The 18,283-nt window shown below is 46.7% G+C and overlaps 1 protein-coding gene across 2 annotated transcripts in view; it reads right to left on the bottom strand.

Moving 5' to 3' along the window:
• Positions 1-18,283, bottom strand: part of NPTX1 (neuronal pentraxin 1) — a 60,424-nt gene that overhangs the window by 18,604 nt on the left and 23,537 nt on the right. For both annotated transcript variants that reach the window (XM_085617421.1, XM_085617422.1), the window contains exons 3-4: positions 11,780-12,024; positions 5,292-5,471 (exon numbers count right to left, since the gene is read on the bottom strand). In XM_085617421.1, coding sequence (XP_085473547.1) covers positions 5,292-5,471; positions 11,780-12,024 — 425 coding nt within the window. The remainder of the gene's footprint in view (positions 1-5,291; positions 5,472-11,779; positions 12,025-18,283) is intronic.

The following is an 18,283-nucleotide window of genomic DNA, read 5'->3' as shown; positions in this document are numbered from 1 at the left end:
TCTCTACGTGTTATCATCAAAGGCAGCAGCGCTGCTGGCGGGGAGCCTGGGCCCCTCTCTGTCTCTGCCACGCGCTCTGATGTCCTCGCCCTCCCGGCCTGCCCCGCGCACTCCTGCTTCTGAGGAGGCAGAGAGACCAAATCTGCAGGGCGAGTGTGCGTTTCCATTCTGTCCCCCTCAACCACTGCCCGTCGTCCTCGAGCTTTCTAGAATGTGCAATGACCTTGACAACTATTTACAGTTAAACTTGTGTATGTGTCGCCTGACACACCAGCTGAGGGTGTAGGGGTGCGCAGTGAGAGGTCACTTGTCCTCTTCGAGCCTTCTAGAATGTGCAATGACCTTGACAACTATTTACAATGCAACTTGTACAATCCCTAGTCGTCTCTAAACTGGACTACGGGAACGCCATCCGAACAGGGACGGCAAAAGCCCACCTAGCCCCACTAAAGTCAGTCCTTAACATGGCAGCTCGACTCATAACGGTGTAAAAAGGTTTGAACACATCACACCAACCCTCCACTCCGTCAATTGGCTTCCCATTGAAGGTAGATGTATCTATAAATTGTCCTGCATCACACACAAAACCCTTCACTCACATTCCCCCAACTACCTAAACAGCAAACTGGTAAAAGCTGGAAGATCCAGAACTCTGAGAGGCTCCAACTCACTTCTTCTCATCCCCCCGAAATTGAAAAGGAAAACCACTCAGTCCCGATCCTTTTCTGGTAACGTACCCAGCATGTGGAACACACTCCCTATAGACCTCAGATGCAACCACTCCTTCCCCTGCTTCAAAAGGGACCTGAAGCTCCTTCTCCTCAAGAAATACTTTACCATCCAAGTCAACTAACCTAGACTTCAATAACCTAGCTGACTCCCCGCTCACCGTCCATCAAGGATAGGTGGTTATTTGACTGTTTCAACCTCCTGACCTTCCTCCCTCCCCTTCACTGTATGCCTAATTATAATGTTTTGCTAATATCTGTATGCATCCTTATGTCCTGCTATGTAATACAACATTTTTTCCTTTGTGTATGTAAAGCGCTCTGATACCCCCGGGTCTAGCTAGCTCTTTATAAAACGTATAAATAAATAATAATAAATAAACATGTGAATGTGTCGCTTGACACTGCAGCTGAGGGTGTAGGGGTGGGCAGTGAGAGGTCACCTGTCCTGCTCGAGCCTTCTAGAATGTACAGTGACCTTGACAACTATTTACAGTGCAACTTCTGTGTGTAGCACATGACATTCCAGCTGTGGGCATGGGGGTGAGCATGGAGAGGCAGGCAATTTGGCCAGGGATCCTGCAGAGATTCCAGCTACACTATCTCACCAACAGATGGTCTGCTATTGTCTAATTTTACTTGTGGGCATGACCACTAGAATTATGCAACGTGGATCGACACATTTTGCGGCTCGGAAAGGCAAATTATGCAGCAAACAATGTTATTAAATGCAAACCATGGAAAACATTCCATGGCATTAACATCTTGCCAGTTTGACTCGAGCATGACTTTGTCTGTCTCATCAAATTTACAAGCTCTCCAAAGAATCCTAGTACACGATCTGCCGGCTTCAATGCTTAATTTGAGCCGGTGGTTGCTGGGGGGAGGGTGGCACTGGCACCTCTTTTTGGGGACTGGCACTTATTTTTCCCTATCAGACATTTATCAAGTGCAAGAGAGGGAAAAACCCACAGATGGGAAAGACAGATAAAGAAACAGATGCCAAAACCATCACAGAAAAAGGGGCAGGGAGTGTCTGATAGTGGATAAAAGGCTACCGGCCTTGGTATTTGGCATACCGACATTTAATTGCACCAGCCGCCGTCTTCTGATCAGAGCTTCAGGCGCCAGCACTCTTTCTTTCACAAATTAAGCACTACCCGGCTTCGTAAAGAACTCTGTCCTGCGGTGGAATCCCATAAAACGTGATAGGTGCAGAAATAAATTCCAAATTGCTTTTTGGAAGTGCCCTATTTGGAGGGCATCTGAATTGCCCGCTTGCAGGACTGCAGCAGTGATTTACCGCAGCAGTTCAGCTCATTCTACAGCTCCCTAAAATGGATCCAAGTTTAATGTTCCTGTTGGCTGCCTCTCAAATCCAGGGTCAAGTTTAAAATATTGACACTGGTCTTCATGTCTCCACTACTTGGCACCTTATATTTTTGGGCTGAAAAATAAGAATACATACACCCTCTTCTTAAACATCATATATCACAGGATTCTACCAAGTGTGTGGAGCGGTTGCATCCTGCCCCCAAATCATAAGCGAAGCCCGCCTTCCCTTTCTAGCAGCCATCATTTCACTGCAATGCTCGTCTCAGAGGAGAAACCTTGTATTAGATGAGCCCTTGACACGGGCAATGGACAAACTGCTATTGTAGGATACACACACGCGATGGCCGTGTTATCAAGCAAGCGAAAGGTGAGTGAAATACAAACCTCACCCCATGTGCTCTCTAATGACAATGGGCCACTGCCAAAAATGTTGACCACCAATGTATTCTAGGCTGATCCTTTTTCACTTTATATGGCCAATGTAATGGATATCCTTGATCAGAACGAGTTTGGTCCCTAGTCTGAAGACTGTTGTTTTTGATCTCTGTGTATACGAGTTAGATTATTGTAGGTAAGATGCATTGTAAATGATTTTCTTTCATTTATATAATAACCCATGTTATCCACACACTAGGCCTTTAGCTGACTTCCTGCATTTACAAATTTCCAGAACAAAGTGCAAAGCACACGGTGACCAGAGAATTTCGGTTCTTAGTCCCAACTAATGTAATGATCTGCCACTAAAACATCTGTAACGAGCATTCTTTCATCTTGTTAGATAAAGCTCTAAAAGTTTGCTAAGGCTGATACTTGCTCTGTCTCGGCACATTGGCTCGTGCTCACGCCATAGTTGCCCGTTCGGCGCCGAGATAAGGTGCAGTACTCTGAGAGTATAAATAAAATGAGAAAAAATCCCTCTGATGAACCATACATCGGAGTCTGCAGAGTAACTTCAACTAGTAGCTTTCGGTTACAATAGTATCTGTTCCCTCATTGATATAACATGGCTTCGAGGGGTCGCTGGCCGGAGTTGGCGCTTCATGTCCTCTGTAATAAAGCGGTTACATAATGGAGGTGGCATGTCTGAGAATAAAACAGGAGACACCTTTGCTTCTCTGACTCCGCTCCGCCCGAGCCTACGAAGGGGGTCAATGCAGAAAGGCTTTCTCAGGCTTCTTGGACTGAGATTGCAGACCAAGGCTAATAATAATACAGTAGCCAAGCCCATGGGACTTCTGCTGCCCATAAGAATTATGGAAATTCTACAGAAGGGTCCAGTCCAGTCCAGGAGCGGCCCGTGCAGGTAAGACCAGTGGGGCAGGATGGAGGGGAGTCGACAGACGCCGATGAGGGAAAATTAAATTTGAAAAAAGAACACCACTTAGATTGCGCTTGCCAGATCGTCGGGTTGGAAATGCTGTGAGTGCAAGTAAAGTGTTTTTTTTTTCCCTTGTCTTACCTGCACGGGCCGCTCCTTGGCAAGTCCAGTCTCATGATAAGCATAAGAGTCCTGCTTAGAAGTGCAGATACTGTCCTTTAAAGCCTGCAGAGTAATGCAGGCACTGTCTGTGAATGGGATAGCAGCACTGCTGAGAATTGACCTTGGTACCCATTCAGATATCACAAATAGCAAATCCAAGGTCAGAAATGTGTTTCTTGATTAGTATGCTACCATTCCATCGCGGGTAAGTACTTTGAGGGTGGGTTTTCACAAAATGTACATCATGGTGTTTTACTTAACAAATAAATGCATTTTTTGTGGTTTCAAGTGACATAAACATGGTGTGTGAGTGTATTTCAATTTTATATTTTTCAAGTAATTTAAATCAAATAGAGGTAATAAGGGATATTAGGATTTAGGAATGGGTAGAGTTAAGGAGCAGAAAGGGTTTTTTAGAGTTAGGGGGTGCATAGTGTCAAGGGGTAGTAAGGGTTTTATAGGGTTCAGAGATGGATAGTGTTACAGGTAGTAAAGATGGTTTTAGGACACACTGAGAAGGCTGTGCCATTAGATGGGTGGCCTTGGGTCGCTTGAGAAGATGTTGGCATTAGGAGTAGACAGACAGGCTGTCGCAGGAACATAATGAAGATTGATTTTTATATGGCTTGGCCCAGGGGTGAGCCAGATTCGGCAGGCTCCCAAATCTTTCCAGCAGCCGTGGAGATGTACAAAAGGGGTTACAATAAACAACTCCTCACAGAGCCTGAAAGACCCCTTTTTTAACTATAAATAGCTACTCATTAGCATAACTACCTGTAGTTTTAAAAACATTAAGTTAGTGATGCACATTTGTGAAGATGTGCAACTTTACATACTCCTAGCTCACATTAAGATTTTTCACAATAATGTGAATATATTGTTAGAGGTGCTTGTCGCTGAGTTTCTCTTTCTTTAGTAAGGGTTGGAGAGTGAGACGAAGATTCTCTAGAGTCTTTGCCCATTCCTACGACTTCTATTAATGTAGAGAAAGTTGATCTTAGTGGACTTTAAAGTGCTGTGCAAATTATATAAATATTATTCTATCAGAGGTTTGGAATTCCAGTGCAAACTCCTGCTTGGTACTGGGGTGGGGGAAATCACAAACCTTTGGTGGTTACATTTAATAAAAATTACACAAAATGATGCATACAGTGGAATTTTCTTTGGCCAGTTATCTCATCTGAACATTGAACTCAAGGGCATAACTTGTGTTGAGAATTAATGCGAGAAACCAGTAGGAGGCTGGTTCTCTTTGCTTTGGTTTACCTGAACCAGTCTCTTATGGACAAATATAATGTGAAATTTTGCGATATGGCAAATCGTTTTGCAAATTTGCAAGCTTTTACCATTTTCAAAATAAAAATTGCCTATGCCTAGATAGTCTCTTGGTCAACACCCTTGTCCCATGGGAAGTCATGGCCCCCTGCTTTTAAGGGATCTGGTTTAACTGCCAAAGAGCACAAGTGGAGCAGCCCATAGGAGAAACCGAAGAATATCCAGACAGAACAGTACTTCAGTACAGTAAGTATGGCTGTGGCAGTCAGCCAGATGCCAGGCATGAGTTGCTCATCCATTCCTGGTTTTCTCTTTGCATTCTGGTTGTTGTAGTTTTGTTTCTCCAACAATATAAATGCAGGACTACAACTTCCAGTATACAATGTCAGCTTCTTGCATGGGGTTGCTTGCGATTTCAGATTTATATTTTTTAAGAGCTGGGCTAGCTGTTTGGAAATTCACGTGAGCCATACCTGTTCTTGTCCCAGCACCAGTACTCCATGGGGTTTGATGGGATGGTAAGGGGCCAGGTTCTCCCCACTGCCCTTCAAGGTACCATCCTGGTAGGCCTCCCAGACCCCGTCCCGGGTGGTCCAGGTCAGGCAGATGTGGTGCCATTTGCCATCGTTGATCACGAAGGGCAACTTTGCAACCTATGGGTAAAAATAGGAACATGGTCAGAAGTTTGGAAGCTTAGGAAAACAAGCAGCTTGACAGCTGTTCCCTTTAAAAACACGGTAAGAACTTCACAAGCATAGTTAAGTTTAAACAGTACAGTATGTCATTTTGTGAACATTATATCTATGTAGAAATACACTCTTTGCTGGGACACTTAAAGACAGCAAAGTGCTCCATTTTCCCAGGCCCTTGCGTGAGTACCTTACTTGGTTGAGTTTTTTTCGTTGAATACCGTTATTTGTAGTTCTGTTTTAACCTATTAGAACCGCAGGACTACTCGTCTCAATAGCCAATGGAAACGCAGGGACTGGGTGCCCTACGCACGCGTGAGCCGAATGAAACTGACGCTTCTGTCTGAGTGTTCTTGCATACCTGCAGGCACGGTACCCTCTTTCCATACCAACCGTTGTGTTTTTGTCTGTGGCTCGGTTGCCCTCGTCTGCCTTGCTGGCCCCGCAGCATCATTAGCTCCTACATCTCCTGGGCCCAGCTGGTTTCAGTGGCACCTCTCGTTCTGTTTCCTTTAATGTTCTCTTTCTTTGAGATGCGGGGATGGCTGAGAGCAAGCAGGCTAACAGGCCATTATACGCAGGAGCGAAGGTCACACCTTCAAAGGAACATGCTGACGTAAAGAAGCGTTTCCGCTGCACTGATAATGAATCTAATTTCGTTCTTCGAAAAGAAAGAAATAGCTGAGGCTCCTTCAGCATGGCTGTCATCTGTGGACGCCATCTTGTCGGTTACAGGCTGCACCGTGAGTTCGGGGCTCGGAGGGGATTATAAACTCAAAGCTGGTTCTCACGGTGGCTGCTGTCTCTAACTGGCTGTCTGTCGCCCTGCCTGTTTCAAGCGATGTCCTCCTCTAACCCTCAGTATCCCTAACCCTCTCTGTCTCTAAGCCTGTCTTTATCTAACTCTGCCATCTGTCCCTGGATCCGGCCGTCCCGAACCCCTGAGGCCACTAACGCTGCATATCGGCGACTTCGATCATTATTGTACCTCCATTTCTCTCTCTATCTGGTTGTCTCTCACCCGGTTGTGTGTGGCTCACTTTGTCTTTTATCCTGGTTGCTTCTCATCCTCGTTTGCTCTCACCTCTGTTGTGTTCTGCTCTGTTTGTCTCTCACCTCGGTTGCCTCGTTCCCTGGTTGTCTCTCTCCCCGGTTGTGTGTTGCTGTGTTTGTGTGGCACCCAGCTGGTCTCACTCTCTGGTTGTTTCTTGCCCTGGTTGTTTCTCACGCCGGTTATGTGTTGCTCTGTTTTTCTCTAACCTAGGTTGCCTTTCTGCCTGGTTGTCTCTCAACTCAGGTGCCAGCTGCTCTCTTGTCTCTCACCAGGACTGTCTCTCATTCTCAGTGCCCCTCACCCCGGTTGTGTACTGGTTTGTCTCGTGCATCCCTCACAATGGTTCTCTCTGTCCCCGGTTGTGTGTTGCTCTGTTTGTCTGGCACCTAGGTGATCTCTCTCCCTGGTTGTTTCTCACCCGGTTATGTGCTGCTCTGTTTTTCTCTGGTCTAGGTTGTCTTTCTGCCTCGTTGTCTTTGACTTCAGTTGCCTTGTTCCCTGGTTGTCTCTCTCCCGGCTGTGTGTTGCTCTGCTTGTCTGACACCAAGGTAGTCTCTCTCCCTGGTTGTTTCTCACCCCGGTTATGTGTTGCTCTGTTTTTCTCTGGTCTAGGTTGTCTTTATGCCTGGCTATCTCTCACCTCGGTTATCTCGTTCCCTGGTTGCCTCTCTTCCCGGTTTTGTATTTCTCTGTTTGTGTGGCACCCAGGTGGTCTCTCTCCATCGTTGTTCCTTGCCCTTGTTTGTTTCTCACCCCATTTTTCTCTAGCCTAGGTTGTCTTTCTGCCTGGTTGTCTCTCACCTCAGTTGTGTGCTGCTCTCTTGCCTCTCACCCTGGTTGTGTGCTGCCTTGTTTGTCTCGTGCATCCTTCACAGTGGTTGTCTTTCTCTGCCCAGCTGTTTCTGCCCATAGCTCTGTTTAGCCCTTGCTGTCTTCAGACTCCCTTTCTGATACTGGCAATGCCAAGGCTAGCTGTCTCTGTCCCAGATGTGTCTACCTCTGGTTGTCTTTATCCATCGCTACATCTAGTTCTGGACATGCTTAGCTGTTTCAGGGCCTACCCCTGACGGTGTTTTTTCACCTTGCTATCTCTAGCCTTGGTGCTCTCTGAGCCAGCTCTCCTTAACAGTAGCTGTTCCCGCCATTATCTAGTCATCCTGCGTCCATCACTGATGGTATCCCTCCCGAAATGTGTTTAACCCTCTCTCTGTATAACCCTTGGTGCGGCCAGCACTGGTGGTACCCATCCCCCACTGTATTTAACCCTACGTCAGGGTTAAATGACCTTAGGGCGGAGGAGCGTTGCCCCACTGCTTTCTCGCAGTACGAGAAGCAGAAACATAAAATGGTATTTTAGATACCATTTTATGTTTCTGCTTCTCACGCTGCGAGAAAGTTGAAGGCAGGGTATGCCTGGTTGGGGGTGGGCGTTAGGGTATACCTGGTTGGGGGCTGGTCAGAGAGGAGTGGCTTACACCACTCTGAGTACCCTGACTGTTTGTCGGCCCTCTGGGGCCGACCAAACCAGTCATGCACACTCTACATTTTCTCTATGTAGGCTGCATGTAGCCTACATAGAGAAATGGCCTCCCTACAGGCGCGCTGCTGGGTGCCGTACGCACCAATCACAACGCTGCCATTGCAGCATTGTGATTGGCTTAGAGACGGGGAGGAAGGTTGCCTTCTTCCTGTTTCCTGCTACGCAAACAAATGGTGGAGGGAATGCTGAATAAATCATACATTCACCCCCAGTCAAGAAATCTGGGTTAAATCCATTGTTCTTTTGCTCACCATGCCACCCCAGTTTAGACCCAGCCATATGCAAATCAGTCTTAACCATGTGCCTCATGGGAAGAGTCCAGACCGAACTGCCAAGCTACGTCCTCCCTGGACCGGAAACAGCATCCTGGGACCTGTTTCTGGGTATTACCCTTCTTCAGCCAGGCTAGCTTGATTCCAGTGGCACAGTGAGCAAGGGATCCACGTCTGGGCATACCCATCCCACTTAGGGTGAAAAGTGCTAAGCAAACAAACGATGGACGGAATGCTGAATAAATCATACATTCACCTCCAGTCAATAGATCTGGGTTAAATCCATAGTTCTTTTGCTCACCATGCCACCCCAGTTTAGACCCAGCCATATGCAGATCAGTCTTGACCCTGTGCCTCATGGGAACAGTCCAGACCGAACTGCCAAGCCAGGTCCTCCCTGGACCAGAAATTAGCATCCTGGGACTGGTTTCTGGGTATTAACCTTCATCAGCCAGGCTAGCTTGAATCCAGTGGCACAGTGAACTCAGAGTCAAGCTATCCTGGCTGATGAGGGGTGAAACCCTGAAATCAGTCAGAGGATGCTTGTTTCCAGTCCGGGGTGGACCTGGCCCGGCAGTTCGGGCTAGACTGTTCCCATTGGGCACAGGGTCAAGACTGACTTGCATATGGCTAGGTTCAATCTGGAATAGCATGGGGAGCAAAAAGATAATGGATTTAGGCCCAGATCTCCATACTGGGGTGAATGTATGACATTGTTCTGCATTCTGTCCATCAATTTATCTTTTTGCATTTGTCACCCCTGTTTACAAGGGCAGAGTAAATAGGAGGCTAAAATTAAGACAAGGGAAGGCGACCTCATTTTTGCTGTTTCCATGTGTGCTGCCCTGTGCAGCACACATGGAAACAGCACATTTCCTATGATTGTTTATGTGCAGGAAGGTCCCCTTCCTGCCCAAAAAAACATAATCAGTCTTGCAGCTTTTATGAGTGCTGCATTAAGCAGCACACATAGAAGTTACAAAATGGCATTTAAAGATTGTTCATGTGCAGGAAGGGAAATCTTCCTGCACATAAACAGTCTTCCCCTCAAAACAGGCACCCTTGCATGGGTGCCTGCGTTGGTGCTAGGCAGCCAAGGTTAGCGTCAGCGCAGGGGGAAATGCAGGGCTGCCCCATATTTTAGTAAATATGGTGCAGCCCTGCGTTTCTAAAGTGATGAAGCGTGCCGTTAGCCTTCTTGGCTTAGCGACACCTTTTGCCACTTTCTTGTAAATATACCCCTGAGTGAGGCCAGCACTGGCGGAATCCATCCCCCACTGTATATAACCCTGTTTCTTTATTGCCCACTTTGCAGGCAGCACTGGCGGTGTCCATTTTTAATTTCGGTTACCCCTATGTAGGAGAAAACTAACATGCAATGGGGACTCGCTGTACCTATTCTCGATTGCGTTTGCCCCTTTTTAGGAGTGAACTAAAATGCAGCGGGCACTGGCGGTATCACTTCTTGATTGCGTTTGCCCCTCTTTAGGAATAAACTAGAATGCAGTGGGCACTGGTGGTATCCATTCTTGATTGCGTTTGCCCCTCTCTAAGGATAAACTAGGAAGCAGTGGGCACTGGTGGTATCTATTTTTGATTGAGTTTGCCCCTCTGTAGGAGTAAACCTGGATGCAGTGGGCACTTGCGGTATCTGTTTGTCTCTATATTCGTCCCTGTTCATTTATAACCTGAGCTGCTCCAACCCGTGCCTGTATCCAGCTGCCTCTGACTCTTCACTGTTTCTGGCTAGTATGACCCCTGGCTATCTCTGGCTGCCTCTGACCCCTGGCTATCACTGGGTAAAGCGGACCCCTGGCTATCTCTGGCTGCCGCTGACTCCTGGCTATCTCTGGTTGTCACTGACTCTAATTATCGGTGGTTGTCGCTGACCCCTGGCTATCACTGGGTGCCGCTGACCCCTGGCTATCTCTGGCTGCTGCTATCCCCATGTTATCTCTGGCTGCCTGCAGTGTGGGCTGTCATGGCATGCCCTGACCCCTGGCTGACTGTCCGCCTGCAGCGTGGGCTGCCACTGCATGAACTGACCCCTGGCTACCTCTGCCTGCCGCTGACCTTTGGCTATCCCTGGCTGCCACTGCCCCCTGTCTATCTCTGGCCGCCTGCAGTGTGGGCTGTCACTGCATGCGCTGACCCCTGGCTGTCTGTCTGCCTGCAGCGTGGGCTGTCACGGCATGAGCTGACCCCTGGTTATCTCTGGCCGCCTGCAGTGTGGGCTGCCACTGCATGCGCTGACCCCGGGCTATCTCTGGCTGCCGCTGACCCCTGGCTGTCTGTCTGCCTGCAGCGTGGGCTGTCACGGCATAAGCTGACCCCAGGCCCGCTCTGGCTTCCCCCAGCCTGGGCTGTCACTGCATGAGCTGCCGGCGTGGGCTGGGACTGAGCTCTGACCGCTCCCAGGGATTATCCTGGGCTCAGCCCTGACTCAGAGGCTGTCAGCCTATGATGGAAGATTACTGGGTCAGATATTAGGAAGGCAGCTAGAAGATTCACATTTAGCCGAAGGTGTTTGTGGATGGGGGAGGGAGAGAACATGGCAGAACGGTGAGTATGGGAGAACTGATTAAGACAGTCTAAAAGGGGAATGTTAGACGGAGAGAGACAGAGAGAATGGAAAAAGCAAAGAAATAAATGAGAGCGGGGAACATTGGAGAGATGGAGGAAAACTAAGAAGTGCCAGGGAAAATAAAGAGTAAGAGACGAGAGATAAGTAACATAAAGAAAGAGTGAGAGGAGAGAGGGACAGAGATGACACATCGAGGGGAGTTCAATGACAAGTGAATGGACACGTATGGGACTCAATGGAAAGGGGGAGCGAAGCCTGCTTCTGTTCCCTGATCCCAGAGTGTATTGTCCACAGGGAAGTGGACTTGCCGTATGCTAGGACTTTTCTTTTCTATATTTTCTTTACAGAAACATCTCTTTATTGATAGCATTACTCCACCCATACAAGTGAATTTAAGGTAGCAATGTTATTAATGATGTCACTTTTGATACCATCTATGATACCATACATGAGGTCAGGAGCAGGTCACTGCAGGCATTATTGCTGCACAGCCCACCATCACTCTTCAATTAAAGTTCTTAGTGGCGCTTCTTTATAGCACTCGAGATTATGGTTTCTAAGGAACAACCAATGGCTTCCCTTTAGCATGGTTTTTCGGTGGTTGTTTGCATGCCCTTAACTTCTGCCCATACTTTGATTATTGGGGGAAATCTGTTGTTGGGAGGGTTTCATGGGATTGTGCATTTGGTGAACATGATCACTGTGGCTGTTTCTTTTCCATTCCTCAATATAGTTGATGGTTCTTAATTTCACCTCCTTTGCCCTGACTTTGAGTTGGCTTGGTAACCCTCAAAGGAGAGGGTGAGTGCAGTCCCAACCCACCTTGTCATTGATCAAGATCTCCATGGGGTTGTTGCCCCATTCAATCAGCACCACCTCATTGGCTTGGCCTGGCACAGCATATGAGAAGGGGGTGCCCACTCCGGGGGAGGCATTGGACTTGAGCCACATGCATACGGTGAAGGCGTACATCTCCGGCAGACTCTTCTTCACCTTGGCGTACATGTAGTTGGTTCGGAGTGGGAAGGTGAGCTGGAACTTATCAGTGGGCCTGTTCTCCTTCTGACCTGAAATCATATTAAAAGATGACCTTTATTTTCGTCGAGCACAAAATGACAGGCTGGCAGAAGGTGATGACAACACAGGTGATATCAGAAAAGATTGTAAGTGGATTACAGGAAACAGGCCTCTTAGATGCACAAAAAGCACAGAAATGGATATGCCATAGTAGTTCACCCCCAGAGGAGGGATGTCAAGGCTGACCTAATTTCAATGGAATCCTTCACAGGTCTAGTTGATGAAATCCGAGACATACGTCTGGTCACCCATTGAGGCCAGAACTGTAGGCTGGGGAAGGTCTGGTACCAGTTGTAAGAATATCGTATGGCTTAAATCTGGTGGCCTGAATATAGTCCACACAAATATCACCACCTTAGATTAATATTAGAAAATCTACACACAGTAGAATGACGTTTTTGTAAGCGATATTTAGAACACAGTATTTATGCAAGAAAGAATTTCAGCAAATTATATTCTGACTGGCAACCTCGGAGAGTGAGGGGAAAGGATGAACGAGCAGAGGCAAAGCCAATAGGCCTGCCTTTCTAATGCAAGTGCTAGGCCTTTGGCTTTACCAATTCCTGTTTGTAAAGCATTGTTTAAAAAAAGTAAAAGAAAAAACATTGACAATACAGGAGGAAAAGCAAGCACATATACTATGTTATCTCATTACTAAACACTGAATTAATTACATTTTTTAAATAATTATAAACAGCATGGCTCATTTTTCAAATTTCATACAGGAAACGCTGAACAGACTTTTAAAAGCCAGATTGAAAAAACACGGAGGACTAGCTACAGCTACTTAAAAGAGCATATCAGGTCTCCGAGGAAGTGTACAAACTTTAAGGGAAATTGCTGGTCCTTAACTTTCCATACGACTCAGAACTGGAACAAATGGTCTTGCTACTTCATGCTCTACAGCTGTTCAAGGAGCAGATTTATGAACTCATTTTAATGTCACTCTCAGGACCAGATTATGAGTTTGCCATTATATTCCGACCCATGCATAAACCCCTGTTTACTCACGGGTTGGAATCACAAGGTGGTAGGTATTTAATGCGTCCAGTAATTATCGGATGTGTTCAAATCCCCAACCTTCATTACATTTTGGTAGGTCAATTCTGTCGAAATTTAAAGGGGGAAAAGCATACTGTATTTACTGTATCATGCAGATTTTAGTGCATTAAACACTAAAATCTGCATGTTATTCCCCGCCAACTTGTAATAGATGTTATTTATCGCACTCAATAAGTAACATATCCGAGGTACTGTTATTTAGCTGGTGCGATAAATTGCACCTAAACCCATAATCAGGCCCTCAGTTAAACTTCTGCCTTAAACACAGGGTCAGTGTCAAAATGCTAGCTTTGTGTAACAAGTCATGGGCTTTCTTTCAACATGTGGAAGGAAGAAAACCAAACTGATAAAGTCTTCTCTTTAGTCAACGTTGTCCAAATATACCTGTTCCAGTGCTTTAATGGGTGAGCAGTGAGGGATGGGGCAACATGGAGAGCATGGGGTGGTGGGGATGTAACAGAGTACAGTACTTTGGAATATGAGGAAGAAAACACCTACACTTCCATGGAGTGTTCAAAGAAAAAGAATAAAGGCCCCTGCTGTTAGCCGTTGATCGCACACATCATGCAATAAAAAGTGGTGTAAAGAAGCTGTGCTCCAGCGGAGGGATACAATACACAAAACGAGGGATTTAAGCCATCATATCAGAAGCAGGCAAATGAGAGTGACAAGAAAGTCAATCAATAATAAGAAATGGGCTGACCCAAACATCACTCTAAGGGGCACATATACTAGGAAGTGGCAGAGTGCGGCGTTAGGCATCTTGGCATAACGCCGCGCTCCGCCACTTCTAAAACGCAGGGCTGCACCATATTTACAAGGATACGGTGCAACCCTGCATTTCCCCCTGCCCTGGCACTAGTCTTAGCTTCCTAGCACCAATGCAGACACCCTTGCACCATAGTGCATGGATGCCTGAGTTGTAGGGGAAGATTGTTTATGTGCAGGAATATGTCCCTTCCTGCAAATAAACAATCTGAAATGGCATTTTGAAACTTCTCTGTGTGCTGCTTAATGCAGCACACATAGAAGTTGCAAAAAAAAGTTAGTTTTTTATTGATTTTTTATTGATTGTTTATGTGCAGGAAGGTTCACCTTCCTACACATGGAAGGATCACCTTCCTGCACATAAACAATCAATGGCCTTTTGCTGTTTCTATGTGTAATGCAAAACGCAGCATACATAGAAACAGCAAAAACAAGGAGGAATAAAATATTTCTCCTCATCGCACTTGTTTAAAACCAGATTTTCCCTGGTCTTAATTTTGGTGCTGCCCTTGTAAATATGGGGCAGTGTCAAAATCAGTGGGTGATGCGGTGGAACAACCACCACAACAACCATTGCCTGCCCCTTTCACGCTAAGTATAGCATGAAAGGGGGCCTTATTTACAAGGCAGCATTAAGCCACGTTAAGTAGCTTAACGCTGTCTTTTAAACAAGGCAAAGCCCATATCGCCACAAGTACGTTACTAAAAGGGACGTCCCTGTGGCGATAGGGGCTTGTAAATATGTCCAAAGTGTTGATGTTGCACACAATACGTCTTTGACAACAGACAGCTAAAATTGTTTTTAGCTGTCTGTAGGAGAGACCTAAAATGTGGATGGGCAGTTCAGCGAGAAATCCACCAAAGAAGAAGAAGGGAAATACAAAAGTTGTTAGGTTCAGCCATGGGGTAAATTGATGAAAATGTCAAGGGTAGCAGAAGTGACATCATGGACCCTTTGATCACCTATGATACAACAGCCTTTGCTCCTTGGCTTGTGCTCGGTTCTTCAACAGTTTGCTTTTTCCTAATGAAGGGCAGAAAGAATGGAGGATTACGAGGAATCTAAAGTGCAGTAACTGTACCTGAAACTATTTGAGTGGCTTATTAAATGCTTTTGATTGTGAAGCTTCTTTGACGTAGTTAAGCACTTTCTGACTTCTTGGCTTGTTTGCACCATGAGCTACTTTATCATTATTACAACAAATGGTTCACTCATCCTCTCTGCCACAGTGCCAACTATCACAATGCACTACTAAAAAAAAAAATGTAAACAAGGAAGATCCCGCCGTTATCACCCAATCACTGGGATACCTGTTGTCCTCACAGGATGAGAGAAGATCAGAACACAACAGTTACAGGATCTCCTATGTCAAATTAACAAGGTAGTTTTTCCGTAGAGAGGTTTACTTTCCATCACCCCAGGGGGTATCTTGAGCACCAGAAACAAAGTTCACCTGCTAGGCTAGTGCTCTTGGACTTCCCTGCTGGCTTTGACATGGTAGATCAACTAAAGCTGTTTTGTTTCCTTACGTACGTAATTGGGATGCATAGAAAGGTGCTTGCATGGTTTGATTGCTTTATAGTTCATAACGCTGCAACTGTCCATTTACACCTTTCAATCTCCACCTATAAAAACTGACCATAGTGTACCACAGTGAACCTCCCTCTGACCATGTCATGTCATGTCAATGAGAATTTGTAGAGCGCACGTACACCGGGGAGGTTTCATGGCGCTGGTATGGCAAAAGTCTGGTCCAAAGGAAGAGTTAGGAGGCCTGCCGGAAAAGCCAGGTCTTTAACAGACTTCTGAAGGCGAGGAGATTGGTGGAGAGACTGATTTCAGAAGGGAGAGAGTTCCAAAACGAGGGGGCCAAGGTAGAGAACCTGGCTCCGCCGGTATGTTTGAGTCTGAAAGCGGGAGTCAAAAGAAGATTTTTGCAAGCTGAGCGAAGATGACGAGTGGGGGCATATTTTATGATCATGTTATTGACAAATTTTGGGCTAGAACCATTGAGTGATTTAAAAATGAGACATCCGATTTTGAAAGCACTCCGCTGAGCGACAGGGAGCCAATGAAGTTGCTTCAGAATGGGGGTGATATGGTGATGCCTAGGTAAGTGAGTAATTAAGCGCGCTGCCTGGTTTTGTATTAGCTGTAACCGTTTAGATAGATGAAGGGGGATGCCAAAGTACAGAGAATTGGCGTAGTCAACATGTGACATGACCATAGCAATGACTACTTAAATACGAGCATCATGAGTGAGGTATTTACAAATCTTTATTTTCCGAAGTTGGAAGAAACAGGTGAATACTACAGAGCTAATCTGGGGCTTTAAAGGGAGGTCTTGACTGATAATCACCCCCAGTCTTTTGGCTGTGCTGGAGGGGACGGGGGGCTGACCCAGTCCTCTGGGCCAGAAGTGGGGTCCCCAGGGGTTTTTGGCAATGCCACCAGTAAGGATGAGTTCCGTTTTGTCCAGATTAAGTTTCAAGTGGTTCTTGTTCATCCATGTGCTGATGAACAGCATAGTGGATTGGAATGCGTGGACCGACTCAGGGGTATTGCTAATGGGAAAGATAAGTTGGAAATCATCGGCGTAGTTTAAGGTGCAAACTTTGCGCTCCTGCAGGGTTCGGACAAGAGGATGAAGGTAAAGGCTGAATAGCAAGGGTGAAAGAGAAGAGCCTTGGGGATGCCACAAGAGATTTGAACGCTGGGGGCAGTGAACTGAGCCATACGGACTGCCTGAGATCGATTTTCCAAAGAGGAGATGATCCAGCTTAGGGCAGGGCCAGAAATTCCGGCTTCCCTGACACGGTCTCTTTAACAATTACATGACTCCCCTCCTTGTTTGCATCCAGTGAACATTCTCTCAGTCTCAGCTGGCTTGAGATAAAGGCTACAAAACAGAGACGAGGCAGGCTACAACCTGCCTGAAAAATGTTTATTGCAAGGGTCAATTAGTAGGAAGAAACATCACACCTGAAATTTCGAACTATGTGTAAGCTGTACAGGTTGTCATTTATTTATTTATGTATTCAGGAGTCATATAGCTCCGGGAGTCCTTTACTTCAGAGTGCTAAAGGTTTTTGTGAAGCTAGAGTGGTGGTATTTAGTCTGCATGAGTGAGACAGTCACCTTGTATGATGCACTGCAAAATGGCCGCCGAGTAGGAGTTCCATGCTGGAGCTCCTGGTTTGGGGATAACCGTTTTCGGTGCATATCCCCGTTTTAACCCCGCCATCTGCCCTTCTCCCTCTCCTACTTCGTGTGCCCTGTGGCACTGATCGCCTGGATTTACTTTCCACCTACCTGCGTGAGGACTTCCTGTACCACGCTGGGCTCGGGAGCTGCAAGGTCTCGATTCTGCTTTCTGCAACCCCTCCACCTCCGTTGGCTGTGGTGCTGTGGTGCGCCTGCTGAGACCGGGTGCGGCGGTGAGGGACACATCGCAGGACGACCCCCAGGGGTGAGTGCCACTGCACCGTGCTGCTCCATTGCAAAGTCCCAACGGTGCAGGTCCCGACGCTGAGGACAGTGTTGCCAGGGTGGCAGATTTGTACTCTGTTCTGTGCCTTGTATCGCTAAAGTGATCGGCACTGATGCTGCCCTCCGCCTCCAAATGTTTAGCTAGGTGGTGGTGTTACGAGCGTGTATGCGCATTGAAGATGACCCACTAATCTCTCCCATGGTAGCCGCTGCAGACATCCTCTGTTGGCCCTCGGCGTGCAGCAGATAGGAGCGTCTGGGCACCGTAAACGTGTTCGTAAACGTTTTTGATCATGGTTCCAGCAGGGACGTGGTAACATTGCCTTTCCCCAAAATGCTCACCTGTGATGTTTATTATAAACAATATTCTCTCGTACTCGTCGGTAACCTTATCACACTGTTGCACTAATCAGAAAAATAGGACTACACCCCCTGAAGACCACTCAAAGGAAAGCGAAAGAGGACTTCATAACAGAGTGGCCATCTTGAACTGATGCTTTCTAAGTGGATTAGCTCCCATGACCTCTGACAACCCCCTCTTTTCCTCACTCAATAAACATAAGGGTATCTACAAACAAGAGGGGTTATCAAAGAAACTATCTGAGCAAATGCTACACTTATCAGAAACTAATGAATACTATCAGCAAACGAACAAGATGCTGTTCCACCCCGACGACTGAGGAGATGTAATCCTGAGAGATCCCCTGGTGCATTGCCGCGCTGCCCTGAGAGGGACCTCGGCACTCCTTTGGGGTCCGGTGCGCGCCATCTCCTATCTGGGTCATGACCTGTCCTGGCGTTTCTCTGGGCCTGAAGTGTTGAGGCTGGCCCAGCCTTTCAGACTCCGCTGCAGTAGTTGTATTCAACCACGTTCCGGGTGGTGGAGACTCACCCTTTTGGCTCTAGTTGACCAACTCCGATTATCGATC

This window comes from Triturus cristatus, chromosome 7 (genome assembly GCF_964204655.1).
Source record: "Triturus cristatus chromosome 7, aTriCri1.1, whole genome shotgun sequence".
NCBI classification, from domain to species: domain Eukaryota; kingdom Metazoa; phylum Chordata; class Amphibia; order Caudata; family Salamandridae; genus Triturus; species Triturus cristatus.
Note: the sequence above shows the minus strand (reverse complement) of the source record. Positions and strands in the feature narration are given on the sequence as shown.